Source organism: Phacochoerus africanus, chromosome 5 (assembly GCF_016906955.1).
Source record: "Phacochoerus africanus isolate WHEZ1 chromosome 5, ROS_Pafr_v1, whole genome shotgun sequence".
In the NCBI taxonomy this organism is placed as follows: domain Eukaryota; kingdom Metazoa; phylum Chordata; class Mammalia; order Artiodactyla; family Suidae; genus Phacochoerus; species Phacochoerus africanus.
In genome coordinates, this window is record NC_062548.1 from 11,610,461 (window position 1) to 11,626,498 (window position 16,038).

Consider the following 16,038-nt stretch of genomic DNA (forward strand, 5'->3'; position numbering starts at 1 on the left):
TTTCTGTTTGTCTGGCCTGTTACGATATCCCTAGCAGCTGGTGCGCTGCAGTCAGCTAAGCCTACAGTGTTTGATCAGCGTTTGAGTGAATTAATGAGCGAATGGGCCAGCCGTCTTGTCTGGGAGAGAGGAAGCACTTGGCTGATGGGGGTGGGTGCTAAATTATTCTGGTGCATTTGTGAAAGAAAATTGGTGAGGAGAATTCAAGAAGTTCCCCTCATTTTTCAGTTAAGGGCCCAGGAAAAGGGGACAGATCAGAGGGAGAGACAGGAGAATGAAGGGAGCCGGGAAGGGCATTAGCATCGTGGGGTTTCACCCTCTTGCTTCCCTGTTGATTTCTTCATTCTTGACTGCAGGAGGAGAACCACTCCCAGATCCCAAGCTTAGGCTTCTCTTGCTGGTTCCTGAGCAGCAATCAGAGGGCGAGTTCAGGGTTGTGCCAACCTCCTGGTTTCCTTGTTCCCACTTGAAAAGTCTCATATGTTTATTCTATAATACATGACTTATTAAATCCTAGGAGACAGGCCCTGGGGCTGATTTCCTGGAATGTTAAATTCCGGTAGCTGAGGAAAGCAGCAGAGCCTGTTACTGTTGGCTCCAGCCCAGAAAGCTGGGGACATGTGGGCAGGTGATCCTATTTCCTTTCCTTTTTTTTTGAGTTTATGAAAGCATTGCCTGTGAGCGGCCACCTCACCTTCTCTTCCACAGACACAGTGGCTCTCTGAGGCCCTCAGTGTCCCCAAATTCAGGGAAAGCAGCAGTGACGTCACAGGCGCCCTCCCAACCTTAGGGTCTGAAGGGCCATCGTGAGGCCCCATGACGGGTGTTGAGTTGGAGAGAAGCCTGTGCTGCAGAGAGAGGGTGCTGAGATCCGGGACCCTCTCTCATCCCAGAACATGTCTGGTGTTCTCTGCTCTCCTGGCTGTTGATGTTTAGATTCAGAATGGAGACTTGATGATAAGAAAAAAATTGGGGAGAGTTCCCGTTGTGCCTCGGTGGGTTAAGAACTAGTATCCATGAGGATGGGGGTTCGACCCCTGGCCTCACGCAGTGGGTTAAGGATCCATTGTTGCCATGAGCTGTGGTGTAGGTCACAGACGCCACTTGGATCCCCCCCTTGCTGTGGCTGTGACGTAGGCTGGCAGCTGCAACCATCCCTAGCCTGGGAACCTCCATATGCTGCAGGTTCAGCCCTAAAAAATGCAAAAAAAAAAAAAAGCGTCTTAGTAGTTAAGTTCCCTTCCCTTTTCCTGTGGTTAGTTGGTTTATCCTCAGAGAAATGTACTTTAATGTTCCTCGAAGCCAAACATTCCTGGGAAGCTACAGCTCCAAACAGTAGCACGTATTCCACAGTGCAGGGCTGCAGAAATGAGTTTGGGACTGTCTACTCTTCCAAAGGATTTCTGTGGTTTGACCTGCTCTTTCCTCACCCCCAGATAAAGTGAGGCCAGGCTGTGCCCATCTCTTCCTGCAGCATCACAATTGCATCCTAGCACCACGAAGCCCATCTCCTTGGCAGCCTGTGCCTGGGGCTGGGCAGGCAGGAGGAAAGCGGGGTGTCCCCTCCCCGGGGCTGGTGAAGGCCCCCCCCGCTCCCCTCCACCCTTTCTCCACCCCTAGGTTGAAAGATCTGTTCTACCGCTCCAGCAACCTTCAGTACTTCAAGCGGCTCATTCAGATCCCTCAGCTGCCAGAGGTAAGCGTGCCCGGCCACACCCGGGGGCTGGTCTTAGAGGCTGGCAGTGGGGAAAGGCTTTGAGGATGCCTCTTCCTTCTTCAGAACCCGCCCAACTTCCTCCGAGCCTCCGCCCTGTCGGAGCACATCAGCCCCGTGGTGGTGATCCCCGCCGAGGCCTCGTCCCCCGACAGTGAGCCGGTCTCAGAGAAGGATGACCTCATGGACATGGACGCCTCCCAGCAGGTGGGGGCCACTTGGGAGGATGCTCCCCATTCCCAGGTGCAAGGGGGAGGGTGGGGGGACTCCGGCCGCCTTCTAACCCCAGCACTGGCCTAGACCGACCACACTGCCCTTTGGTCCCCAGGAGGCACCATAAATGGATCTGAACCAGATTCAGAAAGTGTCCATTCCCACGTGTCGCTGGTGTGACCACTCTGGGTCTCTAACCTTGTCCCCTCTCCTCTCTGGTCATGGTAGAATTCGTTCGACAGCAAGTTCGACGACATCTTCGGCAGCTCCTCCAGCAGCGATCCCTTCAATTTCAACAGTCAGAACGGCGTGAACAAGGATGAGAAGTGAGTCCTGGCTGCAGTTAAAGCACATGGTGCAGGAGCTAAGATAAGCCATGGCCTCACTCACCACCCCAACTGAAGAGGAATTCGCGGGCATCTTAGAGAAATGTCTTGACCTTCGAGTACTGGCCATTTTTGTTTGTTTGTTTATTGGTTGGTTGGTTTAGGGCCACAACCGCGGCATATGGAGCTTCCCAGGCTAGGAGTCAAATCGGAGCTGCAGCCACCGGCCCACACCACAGCCACCGCCACATGGGATCCGAGCCACAGCTCACGACAACGTCTGATCCTTAACCCACTGAGTGGGGGCAGGGATCGAACCCAAATCCTCATGGATATCAGTCGGGTTCGTTACCACTGAGCCACAACGGGAACACCTTACTGGCTGTTTTAAAGTCCCAGAGGAAACTCAAATGAGGCTGAGAGACCCGTGGACCCAGGGTTGTTAGATAAATATATGGAGACACGGACGGCCTTAGAGTATAACTTCACAGAATTTCCAAGAACTATCCCCACATACTGGTTTTTAACCTCCTCCCGGGGTCTCCCAGCTCTGCTCTAAAAGGAAAGGGGTAGAAGCACGGAGGAAGCAAACTTGCTGCCCTTCTCTCCCCAGGGACCACTTAATTGATCAGCTCTACAAGGAGATCAGTGGGCTGAAAGCACAGCTGGAAAACATGAAGACGGAGGTATGCGCTGGGCTCTGGTCCGCCTCTGGGCTTCCCGAAACGTGACAGCTTTTCACATCAAACTTGCTTCACGTCGACCCTCGATGGGCCCCCTCCTAAGGGGGTGAATGAGGCCAGAGGACGGGCTTGTCCAGCATTTCCAGTGTGCTTACCTTGAGGGTGGCATTTGAGCCACACCCCAGGGACCCTGTGATCACCAGCTGCCTGAGAAGCGGTGGCGAGAGAGGCCTGTTCCCCTCCCCTGGCCTTGAGAAGGTTGGGCCGTAGCTCTGACGCTGTTGGCAGAGCCCGGCGCTGACCCGCGGCTGGTCGACGCCTCCCCCAGGGCCGGCACCCATCCTTTCCTAGCTCATCCCCGCTCGTCCATCCCTGCTGACAGGGCCAGACGGGCCCCCTGTTGGGTGACCGGAAGGCTCCGCTCTCGAGGGGCCCGGAGGGGAGCGGGCTGGTTCGGCAGCGCCAGCTGTTGGGCTGGTGCTGAAAGGCGGGCGGTCGGTCGGTCCGTCGGTCCGTCGGAGCGGCGTCTCCGGCCCCGAGCTCATGCCCGGCCCTCCCGCAGAGCCAGCGGGCGGTGCTGCAGCTGAAGGGCCGCGTCAGCGAGCTGGAAGCCGAGCTGGCGGAGCAGCAGCACCTGCGGCAGCAGGCGGCCGACGAGAGCGAGTTCCTCCGGGCGGAGCTGGACGAGCTCAAGAAGAAGCGGGAGGACACGGAGAAGGCTCAGCGGAGCCTGACGGAGATAGAGAGTGAGGGGTGTCGGGCTGGGGGGTGGCGGCGGCCCAGCTAGACCCCGGGGTAGGGGGGACAGCCGAGGGCGTGGGAGCGCAGAGGCGACCGAGGCAGAGAGAGCCCGAGAAAAATCATGGCATAGAAGCCAAAACACTGCTCGAGGGCACATGCGGCTGAAACGCAGGGCTCCATGAACCGGTGGGGTGAGCTGCATCGGGTGACTTCCTCATCCAAGAAGCCTTCCCGGAGGAGGATATGTGAGGGGCCTTTTGAGAGGAGAGGAGGTCTGTGCGCTTGTGGAAAGGAAGGACGATCCTCTAGGTGCTCTGGCTTCTTGGAAGGAGGGCAGAGGGCCCCAGCCAGCGCAGACCCCTCACCTCGCTCCTTGCCGGTACAGGGAAAGCCCAGGCCAACGAGCAGCGCTACAGCAGGCTGAAGGAGAAGTACAGTGAGCTGGTGCAGAACCACGCTGACCTGCTGCGGAAGGTAGGGCCCTCACTTCGCCAGGCACAGGCCCACTGCTCAGACGAGACGGTGACTTGGGCCATGGGGCTTCCCAGGCCCGGGGGGCCCCCAGCATTTCCCAGAAGCCAGCTGGCCTCCCGTATCTTTTTTTTTTTTTTTTTTCTTTTTAAGCCTGCACCCGCAGCATATGGAAGTTTCCCAGGCTAGGGGTCAAACTGGAGCTGCAGCTGCCAGCCTACACTACAGCCACAGCAACACCAGATCCGAGCTGCGTCTGCAACCTACACCATAGCTCACGGCCACGCCGGATCCTTAACCCACTGATCGAGGCCAGGGATCGAACCCTCAACCTCACAGTTCCTAGTTGGACTCATTTCCACTGCGCCACGACGGGAACTCTTGGCCTCCCATATCTTGAGCTCCATCCTATGTGCCAGCCCCGCCTATGTTATCCCCCGGTCTTTGCAAATACTTGAGAGTCGAGCCTCTGAAGGTGACAGCTTCTTTCTGGGTGGGACAGCCATGTCTGTGTCCGACTCTAGGGCACCTGTGGTCTGAATGCCGTCCTTGATTCTGAAAGGAAGACAGCCTTTAAGCCGGAGATAAAGCAATTCTAGACACCATTCTTCTTTCACAGAATGCAGAGGTGACCAAACAGGTGTCAGTGGCCAGACAAGCCCAGGTGGATCTGGAACGAGAGAAAAAAGAGCTAGAGGATTCCTTCCAGCGCATCAGTGACCAGGCCCAGCGGAAGGTGAGTGGGAGGGAAGGTAGGTGGGAAGTGAGGGGGTCTGTCCGGGGCGGCCCTGGAGCACTGCTCGATTGTCTTCTGCTCCATTGGCAGGTCTGGGGGTGTAGAGCCCTGTGGAGGGGCAGGAGGCCATCAGGGTCAGGACCTGGTTACGGATGGGCGAGGAGTTAGAGGCGTGAAGTGATGAAGGGTCCCAAGCAGAGTCAGGCTCATCAGCATAGACTTTCCAAGGACGAGTCTTGAGGAGGGTTTGCAGTGGAAGCACGTGGATGTCACGTAGACCGCGAGAAACAGCATTTACAAAGACTCACCGCCAGGAGAACTCCCCTCCCATGAGTTGGGGTTGACGTGCAGGTCCAGTTGGCCTTCAGAGATGTTAGGTGGATCAAAGGGAGAGCCTGATACGTACAGGAGTGGCTTTTCACGCTTTCCTATGACCCCCCCCCCCCCCGCCCCAAGTAAAAAATACATCTATGGTCTGATGGAAATTCGCAAAGCAGTACTTATGTGAACGCGTGCAGATTTTTTGGGTGCTGCTTGTTGCTTTTTTTTTTTTTTTGTCTTTTTTGCCATTTTCTTGGGCCACTTCTGCGGCATATGGAGGTTCCCAGGCTAGGGGTCGAATTGGAGCTGTAGCCACCAGCCTACACCACAGCCACAGCAACACGGGATCTGAGCCACGTCTGCGACCTATATATACCACAGCTCACGGCAACGCCGGATCCTCAACCCACTAAGCAAGGCCAGGGATCGAACCCGCAACCTCATGGTTCCTAGTCGGATTCATTAACCACAGAGCCACAATGGGAACTCCCTTGTTGCATTTTTTTTAAAAAGGTTAGCTGTGAATACTTACTAATGGGTCACAACCTGTTCTTTGAAAAACACCACTTAGAAATCAAAGAAGGGGAATTGTTTCAAGTTGGTGAGATGGGGTGACTCAGGTGTTGGGGGTGCCTGATTTCAAGATCCAGTTCTGCTTTTATCAGTATGATGAGCTCAAGCATGACATTTGGGAAGTGTTCCTAACCGCCCCCCCTCCAACTCCTTAACTTTTGCTGGAACTGGAAGAAAAATTTTGGTGCCTTCTGGGTTCTCACCTTGCCCCTGCTTTTTGTTCTGGTAAAATTTATTTCAGTATAAAAGTGTATATAAATCTCACATCTGTTGGGGCTTTTTCCCCGTGTTTACCCCCGGTAACCACCACCCAGATCAAAGTGTTCCTGATCTCCTCTTTTAGACTCAAGAACAGACAGAAGTACTAGAGAGCTTGAAGCAGGAACTTGCCACCAGCAAACAGGAGCTCCAGATTGTCCAAGGCAGCCTGGAGACGTCTGCCCAGGTGAGGATCACCTTAGCGCATCTTCCTCCTCCTTCCCCCCCCCCCCGGCTTTGGTGTGGCCCTCACCTGGCATCCATCATCAGCCCACGGCCAACCTGGTCCCCCTGGGATCAGGGACACCAAAGTGGCCAATTAAAGAGATGGCCCGGAGGAGCCTAAGGGGACGCCGGGGGCAGGTGGGGACCGCGGAAAGTAGGGCGCGTGGGGTAGTGAGGGCCAGTTGTATAGAGCGGGCTTTCGGTCTTTGGCCACTGTGGGGAGTGGTCCGCAAAGCAGAGAGTGGAAGCCGAATAGCTGAGGCTTTTAAATTTGTTTCATTAAGTCTTGTGCCCGTTGTGAAGAGGCTGGAAGTTGCACTGCTCGACTAGCAACCTCTCAGGATTGGGGTGGGCAACTGGGCCCCTCCCCTCTCTGGGGACCGGAGGAAACCCTCTGGGGACTGTCCCTGGAGAATCGCGTGAGAAGTGGCAAGCTGGACTGGTACCCAGAACGGTGAAGCCGAGGCCTCTTCCTCTTGAGCTTTTTGGCATGTTCTGTGACATGCTGGTGGCCATAATTTGCGGTCCCCTTTTGTTTGTGTGCGGTAACGCATTTGATGTATTAAAGTCAGGGCCACTATCTTACTTGTCTTAACTTGGCCTAAAATAGGTGCTTAGCAAATATCTGTTAAGTAAATAAATATTTCCTAAAAAAAAATAAAAATAAAAAATAAAGAGATGGCCCCATGGGGCCCGGTGGTGGGTTAGAACTCCTGGGAAGGGGACCGTTGAGCAGCTCCCTCTTCCCACACGGTCGCCATCGCAGTCAGAAGCCAAATGGACCGCGCAGATCGCCGAACTCGAGAAGGAGCGGGGCAGCCTGGTGAACGCCGTGGCTCGCCAGGAGGAGCAGTTGTCTGCTCTTCAGGAGCAGCTGGAATACACCCAGCTCAAACTGTCCAGCACTCAGGCAAGTGGCGGACACCCACGGGGGCTGACCAAGCCCGACCTCACGGCTACAGGCTTCAGCAGTGTGTTCATGGCGGCAGGGGGTTTGGGGCCTCGGGCTGGACGTCAAAGGCAGCTCTTCTGCGGGTGTAGCTCCCGATCCCGGCTGCCCTGTGCCGCCCACAGAGCAGATGAGGGCGGCACCTGGCGCTCTCCCCCAGGGGGAAGGGGGTTGCCGGGGTCCAGCCCCATCACCTCCTGTGCCCAGTGGCACACACCTGTGGACACAGTAAAGGGTTTTTCTCCGGCTTGGGCCTCATCCGCGATGCTCATGCTAAGACGCCAGGAATCCCAGCTGTGTCACAGGCAGGTGCTGCCCGGAGGCTCCTTACGGGCTCTGCAGCAGACTGACCTCCCTGGACCATCTCTAGGAATCTATATGCCAGCTCGCGAAGGACCAGCGAAAAATACTCCTGGCGGAGTCACGGAGGGCTGCGGAGCAGGTGGTGCAGGAGGCGCTGAGGCAGTTCGAGGAGCCCACTCTCTTCAGCTGCGCTGGATCCGCAGGTGCTCTTCCCCTTGCCGGCTTGCAGGTGCCGCATCCTTACAGCCTCCTACTCTTCAGTGTTGGCCTTGAACCCCATGTGACTCCGCTCTCAGGGCTTCCCCGCCCGGCTGCACGTTGGGATCGCCTGGGGGTGCCCGAGTGCCACCTCAGATCAGTTCAGTAGGTGGCTCTGTGGCCAAGGGCTGGGCAGCAGTGTTTTCTAAGTGCCCCCCCGCCCAAGTGAGACAGTTACTGCTTAGGTCATGGGCCCCCCTCCCGCTGGGAGCTGAGCCCTGATAACAATCCTGGATGCCTGGAGGAGGGCGAACAGAGTGTCCTGTGTGGCTCTAAGGAGACAGGATGGTCTGCATTGAGAGGCAGCTGCTGCGAGCTTCAGGTCTAGATAGGGAGGCATCGCTGTCGAACATGGGGTGCAAAAGCCACAATCCCCCCTGCCCCCCAGTCACAGGCACGAACCAGGGTCCCCTCTGGAGCACCAGCGTCCTCAGGGCATGCGGTGGAGTCAGAGCAGCCCTCTGGGTGCCAGGATGGTCATGGTGCAGCGCAGGTGGGAAGAGCACCCAGCCGATTTGTGAAGTCATAGACGTGGCCATGAATGGGTCTCATGGCAGCTCATTTGCTCATTTTTGAACGGAGTCCTGAGAGGTCTCCTGAGGACAAGGCAGACAGGAGGAGACAGATGACAGGTGATTTTTATCGATTAGAAGGGTCTCGATTCTCAGCGAGGTGTTCAGGAAGGGCTGTGATGTCTCGCTCAGCGGGAAACCCACCTGGAAGGAAACCAGCAGTTACCAATGAAGGAGCCCTCATTTCCTGTGGGACCCCCAGGATGGGACAACTGTGGGCAGAGTCTGCAGGAGATGGTATGAGCTGGTTTTGAAGGCAGAGGAGAGACATGAAGCCATGGGCAATGATATGCATAAAACCAGCTGACTTTTACCGAGCGCTTGCTGTGTACCAGGCACGATTCTAAGTTCTCCTGTGACGTGGTGGGTTAAGGATCCAGCAGTGTCGCTGTAACAGCTCAGGTCGCTGCTGTGGTACAGATTCGATCCCTGGCCCAGGAACTTTTATTGGCCTTAGCCCAGCAATCCTTGGATGCTGGGAGGTGGTACTATTGTTCTTGCTTTTTCAGATGAGGAAGCAGGTGCAGCGGGCCTGAGCTCACGGCCAGCAGTGGTGGAGCCAGGTGCTGCAACACCTGTGCAGCGAGACTCGAGAGTCCCTACTTAAATTCCTATGTGATGCAGTCTTTGCAGACCTGTGCCCAGAGGCACAGCAGCGGAAATGACCGTTGTGGGTGTAGATTAGCCTCATTGGAGCCAGGCATCTGAGCTCGAGTCATGAGAGTCTAAGGTCTTTGAAAGACTTAACAGAAAGCCCTGGATTTGATCCCGTGGGCAGTGATGGGAAGTAAGGGGCAGCAGTGTTGCAGTGATGCAGTTGCCATGGTTCTTGGCTAAAGGACCACACAGGCTCGGAAGGACAGCCTTTGAAGCCACAGTGAGAGAAACTCGTACCAGCAGAGCCAACGACCTCGCCTCTCTCCCTGCTCTTAGGGCAGCTCCTGCCAGGCTGGGGCCCCTCACTAGGAAGGGCATCCATCAGGCTACCTGACCAACCAGGATGCAGGGAGCTGTGACACGTCTGGCCCTGACTTTGCCCTGTCTTCCTTCTCACAGATCACCTACTCTGCAAGGTCAGGTCCGTTTCCAGCTGCATTGAGCAACTGGAACAATGCTGGAGCCAGTATCTGGCCTGCCCAGAAGGTAAGAGAGGTGCAGGATAAGGTCTGCTGCTAGTGACAGCTGGGCAGCGGTCAGGAACACCGCAACATGGTGATGGCGACCGGTTCCTCCATCCCCAGAAAGGAGCGGGTGTGGCACTTGCAAAGTGGCGGGGGGGAGGGGGGGATGTAAGGGCTGCCCCTCCTGCAGGCCTGAGAAAGTGGCCTTTGGACTCCCGGCAGATATCAGTGGGCTCCTCCACGCCGTCACCCTCCTGGCCCACTTGACCAGTGACACCATTGTTCACGGCAGCACCACCTGCCTCAGGGCCCCGCCGGAGCCTGCCGACTGTGAGTACCGGGGCGAGGGGCCTGGGGGAAAGCAGGGGGAACAGGGGGCCCTGACAGGTCCCTGTCCCCTTGTCTCTGCAGCATTGACCGAGGCCTGTAAGCAGTACGGCAGGGAGACCCTCATCTATCTGGGCTTCCTGGAGGAAGAAGGAATCCTCGAGAAGGCCGACAGCACCGCCGTGAGGAGCTGCCTCACCAGGATCACAGCCATTGGCGAGGTAGTATCCGTGTGACTCCCGGGAGAGCTCTTTTTGCTCTTGAGGGTGAGGGCCAGGGATTGGCCCCGGAATCAGCCAGGTTCTCAGCCCGTTCTGCACTTGAATCTTGATTCCAGAACGTGAGAGACAGAACTGGCAAACCCGACCCCCCAAAGGACTTTCCAGTTCTGGTTGAAGCCTTGGCGGTTACCTGAGAGGCTGCTCTGTGATTGTCGCCTGTGCTAAGCGATGTCAAAGGAGCAGGAGCAGGGTGTTCCTGTTTTCAAGGGGTTTTTTCCTGTTTTCAAGGGGTTTTTTCTGATGGGGCAGGTTACACCTAAAATGAAGATAATCTAGTTATTCACTCCGTGAAGAGGTCGTGACTCTCTCCTGTGTGTGGAGAATTGTGCTGGATGTAGTTCTCCGGGGACAAATAAGGCCTGGTCTCTGTGAGGAAGAAAACTAAAGAAATTCGCCATTTCTGTACAGAGCGATGGGACCCGTACTAGGGATCTATTTAAGAAGGACCTTTGGAGTTCCCATTGTGGCGCAGTGGTTAACGAATCTGACTAGGAACCATGAGGTTTCGGGTTTGATCCCTGGCCTTGCTCAGTGGGTTACCCATCCGGCGTTGCCATGAGCTGTGGTGTAGGTTGCAGACGCAGCTCGGATCCCGCGTTGCTGTGGCTCTGGCGTAGGCCGGTGGCTATAGCTCCGATTCGAGCCCTAGCCTGGGAACCTCCATATGCCGTGGGAGCGGCCCAAGAAATGGCAAAAAGACAAAAAAAAAAAAAAAAAAGGAGGACCATACAAGGCAGCTTCTAATTCCTAGAGCGTGTGTTATAATCAGCACGGGGAAGGACGAGACCAGGACCAGAGTTCATATCCTCATCATCTCTCATTTGAACTGTTTTTGTTTGTTTGTTTGTTTGTTTGTTTGTTTTTTGGGCCGTGCCCATGGCATGTGGAAGATCCCTTGACAGGGATCAAACCTGCACCGCAGCAGCCACCCATGCTGGTGCAGTGACAACGGCGGATACGTAACCTGCTGCTGCACCACAGGAGACTTCCCTCTCATTTGAGCTCTAAAAACAGCCTCCTGATTAAATTTTCTTGCTCCTGGCCTCTTTGCCCTCTGCCCTCTTTCAAAAACAGAGATGGGATTATGATTCTCCTGGATCAGTAACAAACACCAGCCTAGGGGGTGTGACAGACAAGGACCTTCACCATCTGGCCGTTATCCACCTCTCTGGCCCCCTCACCACTCCCTTCACCTTACGTGTTGGTGGCAGTCACAGTACCTGCTCGCCTGTCTTTTTCCCCCCGGTGAATCCTCAGAGGTGGAGCCGACACCTTCTTCGTCTTATGTCCTTGGTCCCGGGCATAGGCCTGGCAGGTGATTAACCCCCAGCAAATGGTTCATTGAAGATGCACGCGGGGGAGAGCAGAGCAATTAAAAGATCCGCTGGGAAAGGAAGGGCCACACCCAGGAGGTGTGAGCAATGAGATGGGGAGCCTGGAACCCTGGATGAAGGAAGGCTGTGGAGAGTGGGGGACTGCTGACCTTCCCTTGAGGTGACATGGGCATGATGATATTTTGATGTTATTAAGTTGGTGGCGGCGGCTTCGTCAGCCTTCCCACAGCCTCCCTTTTGCTGGAGATGGAGCATCTTGCCCGGTGTTGCGTGGCAGCAGGGCCAGCAGTAGGGCTGGCTGGCTGTTTAGAGACTCTTCCCAACACAGGACATGGAAAATGCTAAGTACAATTAGAAAAAGAAATTTTTTTTAAATTTTTTTTTTTTTTTGTCTTTTTAGGGCCGCACCCCCAGCACATGGAGGTTCCCAGTCCAGGGGTTGAATTGGAGCTATATCCACTGGCCTACATCACAGCCATAGCAACACTAGATCCAAGCCGCGTCTGGAACTTACACCACAGCTCATGGCCACACTGGATCCTTAATCCACTGAAGTGAGGCCAGGGACCAAACTTGGGTCCTCATGGATGCTAGTCAGATTTGTTTCTGCTGAGCCATGATGGGAACTCCCCCCAATTTTTTTTAATTGAATCTGAATTGGCTAAAAACTAAGGAAATTCTCAGAATCAGAAACCAAAGGATGCTAGAGCCAGTGTTTGTCCAACTCTGGTGACCTAGAGCTCGATTTTTTTTTTTCCTGCTGTACCCACAGCATGCAGAAGTTCCCAGGCCAGGGATCGAACCTGCACCACAGCAGTGACCCAAGCTGCTGCAATGACAGTGCCAGATCCTTAATCTGCTGAGCCACCAGGGAACTCCCTAGAGCTTGGGTTGTAATAGGCCACACATGCAGAGGAGAAGAAACAAAACCTAGGCCCAAATGTGAATGGAATGGAGAGACTTCATCCCCAGAAAGTAATTCTGAAGGATCACACCTTGATTGAATGGGAGAAAAAGCCTGCCCTACAAGGAAGATCTTGTCACAACCTTGATTCTGGAAGAAGGAAATGGAGAATGGTGCCTACAGAATTCCTAACCCTAAGCCACCTTTTTATGGGCTCTGGGTTCAAATCTCATACTGCCTGTGTGGCCTAAAATTCCCCAAACAGAAAATTAAGTTTCAAGTAGTCAGGCTGTTAGAAGTCCAGGTATGTGGCAGAAGCTGATTCAAGTTGTTTCTGAAGGAATATACTTTGAACCCAAACCTCAAAGAAGATTCACAGATAGAATCCCAAGGCGTGTAAATTCACAATAAATATATTTGACATGTTAAAGAACTTTCTCAGAGGTATCAACAATGTAACAGAGGACCTAGATCTTTTCAAAAGTAACCTGATATGTTTGGGAAAGAACCACATAACTTCTAGAAATGAAAAATATAATCCTTGATAGTCCTAACAGTATACAAATTCAACAGCAGGTTAAAACAAAGCTGAAGAAAGAATTAGTGAACTGGGTGATGGAACTGAAGGAATTACACAGAATGTGGCATAGATTTCATTTTATTTTATTTTGCTTTTCAGGGCTGCATGTACGGCATTTGGAAGTTCCCAGGCTAGGGATCAAATCGGAGCTACAGCTGCCAGTCTACACCACAGCCACAGCAACGCAGGATCTGAGCTCTGTCTGCAACCCACACCACAGCTCACGGCAACACCAGATCCCCAACCCACTGAGCGAGGCCAGGGATCGAACCCACATCCTGATAGATACTAGTTGGATTCATTTCCACTGTGCCACAACAGGAACTCCTGGCATAGATTTTATAAGTTAGAAGATTAAAAAAACAAACAAAGAAAAAACTATGTCCATTTCCCCCCTTAAGTAACATATTGTATTATTAGTTCTATGTGTCACTCTTCTGCAACTTGCTTTTTCCAACATTATGTGTAAGATTCATCCACATGATACACTCATTTTCACTGCTCTGTAGTATTCCATTGTGTGACTATGGTTCAATTTATATATTGATTCTTTTGTTGATGGACATTTGAGTTATTTCCAGTTTGGGGCTCTTATTAACGTACTACTGTGATCGTTGTATGTATCTCCTAACGCACATATATGAGTTTCTCTAGGGTATAAACCTAGGAATAGAATTACTAGGTTATAGGGTGATTCTCACACATAGAATGCTAAATGAAAATATGAATCATAGAAAAATATAGTGTGGTTCCTTTTAAATAAAGACCAAACATGTAATTTTAGCATTATGTTGTTTAAGGGAATTTTTTAAAATAGACAACAGCAAGCATTCTCCTGAATTCTGTGTTTATCTTGAGGTGGGAGTGGGGAGGTAGGGAGATGGAATCAGGGCAGGGTGCAAAGGCGATTTCAAAGGTATTGATGATGTGTTTGTTTGTTTGTTTAGGGCTGCACATGCAGCATACTGATACTCTTTGTGTATACAACACAATATTTCCTTCTCTTTTTTTAATGGTTTAATTGGTTTTTTAAATTCCTTTTACTTGGGTTGTCTTTTTATTGTTGAGTTGTAGTTATATAGTTGAGGGTTTTTTAAAAATGTTTTACTATGGTTGATTTACAGGGTTCTGTCCATTTTTGCTGTACAGCACAGTGATCCAGTCATATGTATATATATTCTTTCTCTCATATCACCTTCCATGGTGTTCTGTCACCAGTGATTGGATATAGTTCCCTGTAACCAGTAGGACCTTATTGTCTCTCCATTCTAAATGTAAGGGTTTGCATATACTAATCCCAGACTCCCAGTCCGTCCCACTCCCTCCCCCCTCCCCCACATCATATGGCTAAAGATTCCTGGCTTTGCCATCAGACCTAAGTTCAAATCCCTGCTCCTCCATTTATTAGCGGTAACTGTGGTCAAGACATTTGACCTCTCTGAGCCTTGCTGTCCCACCTGTGGGACATGCGTAGTAACTGCCTCCTGCAGTTGCTCTGGAACAAGGTTAAATAAGGGGCAGACCGTCTGGTTGGAAGCCATCATCCACACCGAAGATGTTCTCAGAAGCAGCTCCCAGCAGCAGATGTAATCAGCACCACACAGGGGTGGGGTCGGGGCGACTGAAGGGCCTCGTGGGGCGGGGCTTCTAGAAGGGGGTGGGTTCTGGGAGAGCAGGGGTGGGCGGAGCCTGCCGTGGCAGTGCTCACGTGATAGACAGTTCCCGGCGGGGCCCGTGACCCCGCCGCCCCTCCGCCGCTTGGCGTGTTCCGTGGTGGGGCAGCGGCTTCCCCAAACCTTCTGCCGTCTTGTGAGGACTATGGGTCCACCAGGGAGGATCGGGCAGAGGTCACAGGGTCCTTTCAGTCTCTGTGATGCTGTTCACAGGAGCTCCTGCCCAGAGGCCTGGACATCAAACAGGAGGAACTGGGGGACCTGGTGGACAAGGAGCTGGCTGCCACTTCTGCTGCCATTGAAACCGCCACGGCCAGAATCGAGGTATGCGCCTGCGGGGTCGCCTACGGGGCTGATTTAGCAGCTCCCCTTCGCCAGTGCTGCCCGCTGGGCATAGCCGTGTCCCTCGTGGAGTCTGCAGCCCTCTCTCTAAACAAACCAAAACCCTAACTCCCTGGGGTCTCTGAGGTAAGAAAATGGAACCAAAGGAAGGTGAGTGCTTTCCTCAAGGACCACACACTTTGATGTCAGGCCTTCATTTTTTCCAGTTCCAGATTGACAGCTTGCTAGTTGTGTGACCTCCAATAAGTTACGTTAACCTAAGATTCAGATTCCATTCCATTTCTTTTCTTTTTTTTTTTTTCTTTTTTGGCCACAGCTTGCAGAAGTTCCCAGGCCAGGGATTGAACCCACATCACAGCCATGATAACACCAGATCCTTAACCCACTAGGCCACCAGGGAACTCCCAGATTGCATTTCTCTATGATGGTGACAGTCACCGTACCTTCCTCGGAGGGTATTATAAGGATTCAGTGAGTTAACACACACACGCCTCAGTGCCAGGCACGCAGTAAGTCCATGGTAACTATCGTCTCGGGGGGTGGGGGGGGGAAGCTGAGTGCATGCTGAGTGGACATTTATTGAAAAGGTCACGTATTACTCCTTTGGTGGAAGACTCAGGCACCTGCCTTGGTGTGGGTACCTGCCTTAAGGACCTGGTTCCAGCTGCCCCTGTTGGCACGGTGGCCTAGCTCTCAGAGTTCCGTGCATGTCAGCCCAGGTGCCAGAATGTCAAGACACAGATTCTAGCGCCAATGGCCTCCCACTGAATAGATGAGGGTCTGGATTCTTTTCCTGATTCTCACAAGGACATGGATGGACACTTTTACGTTTCTTAGTTACTGCAGGATGTTGGACCCAAAGTGTCACAAAGACATCAGTGGGGTCTCAGTACCTATGACATCTTGAGAAACTGCTGCTGCTTTTTTTTTTTTTTTTTTTTTTCCTTTGCCACCCCATGACTTATGGAGCTCCTAGGCCAGGGATCATATCTGAGCCACAGCTGAGGCAATGCCAGATCCTTAACACACTGTGCCAAGCCAGGGATCGAACCCATGTCTCAGCACTCCCAAGACACTGCTAATCCCATTGTGTCACAGCAGGAGCTCCTCTGCTGCTTCTTTTTTCTTTTCTT

General features: G+C 53.1%; 1 protein-coding gene across 3 annotated transcripts in view; it reads left to right on the forward strand.

The window, feature by feature from the left end:
* Positions 1 to 16,038, forward strand: part of HIP1 (huntingtin interacting protein 1) — a 162,815-nt gene that overhangs the window by 132,538 nt on the left and 14,239 nt on the right. For all 3 annotated transcript variants that reach the window (XM_047779837.1, XM_047779838.1, XM_047779839.1), the window contains exons 10-23: positions 1,621 to 1,696; positions 1,781 to 1,921; positions 2,156 to 2,253; positions 2,867 to 2,939; positions 3,499 to 3,682; positions 4,063 to 4,151; positions 4,768 to 4,884; positions 6,122 to 6,223; positions 7,028 to 7,171; positions 7,581 to 7,716; positions 9,400 to 9,486; positions 9,687 to 9,794; positions 9,876 to 10,012; positions 14,777 to 14,887. In XM_047779837.1, the coding sequence (XP_047635793.1) occupies positions 1,621 to 1,696; positions 1,781 to 1,921; positions 2,156 to 2,253; positions 2,867 to 2,939; positions 3,499 to 3,682; positions 4,063 to 4,151; positions 4,768 to 4,884; positions 6,122 to 6,223; positions 7,028 to 7,171; positions 7,581 to 7,716; positions 9,400 to 9,486; positions 9,687 to 9,794; positions 9,876 to 10,012; positions 14,777 to 14,887 (1,603 nt within the window). The remainder of the gene's footprint in view (positions 1 to 1,620; positions 1,697 to 1,780; positions 1,922 to 2,155; positions 2,254 to 2,866; positions 2,940 to 3,498; positions 3,683 to 4,062; positions 4,152 to 4,767; positions 4,885 to 6,121; positions 6,224 to 7,027; positions 7,172 to 7,580; positions 7,717 to 9,399; positions 9,487 to 9,686; positions 9,795 to 9,875; positions 10,013 to 14,776; positions 14,888 to 16,038) is intronic.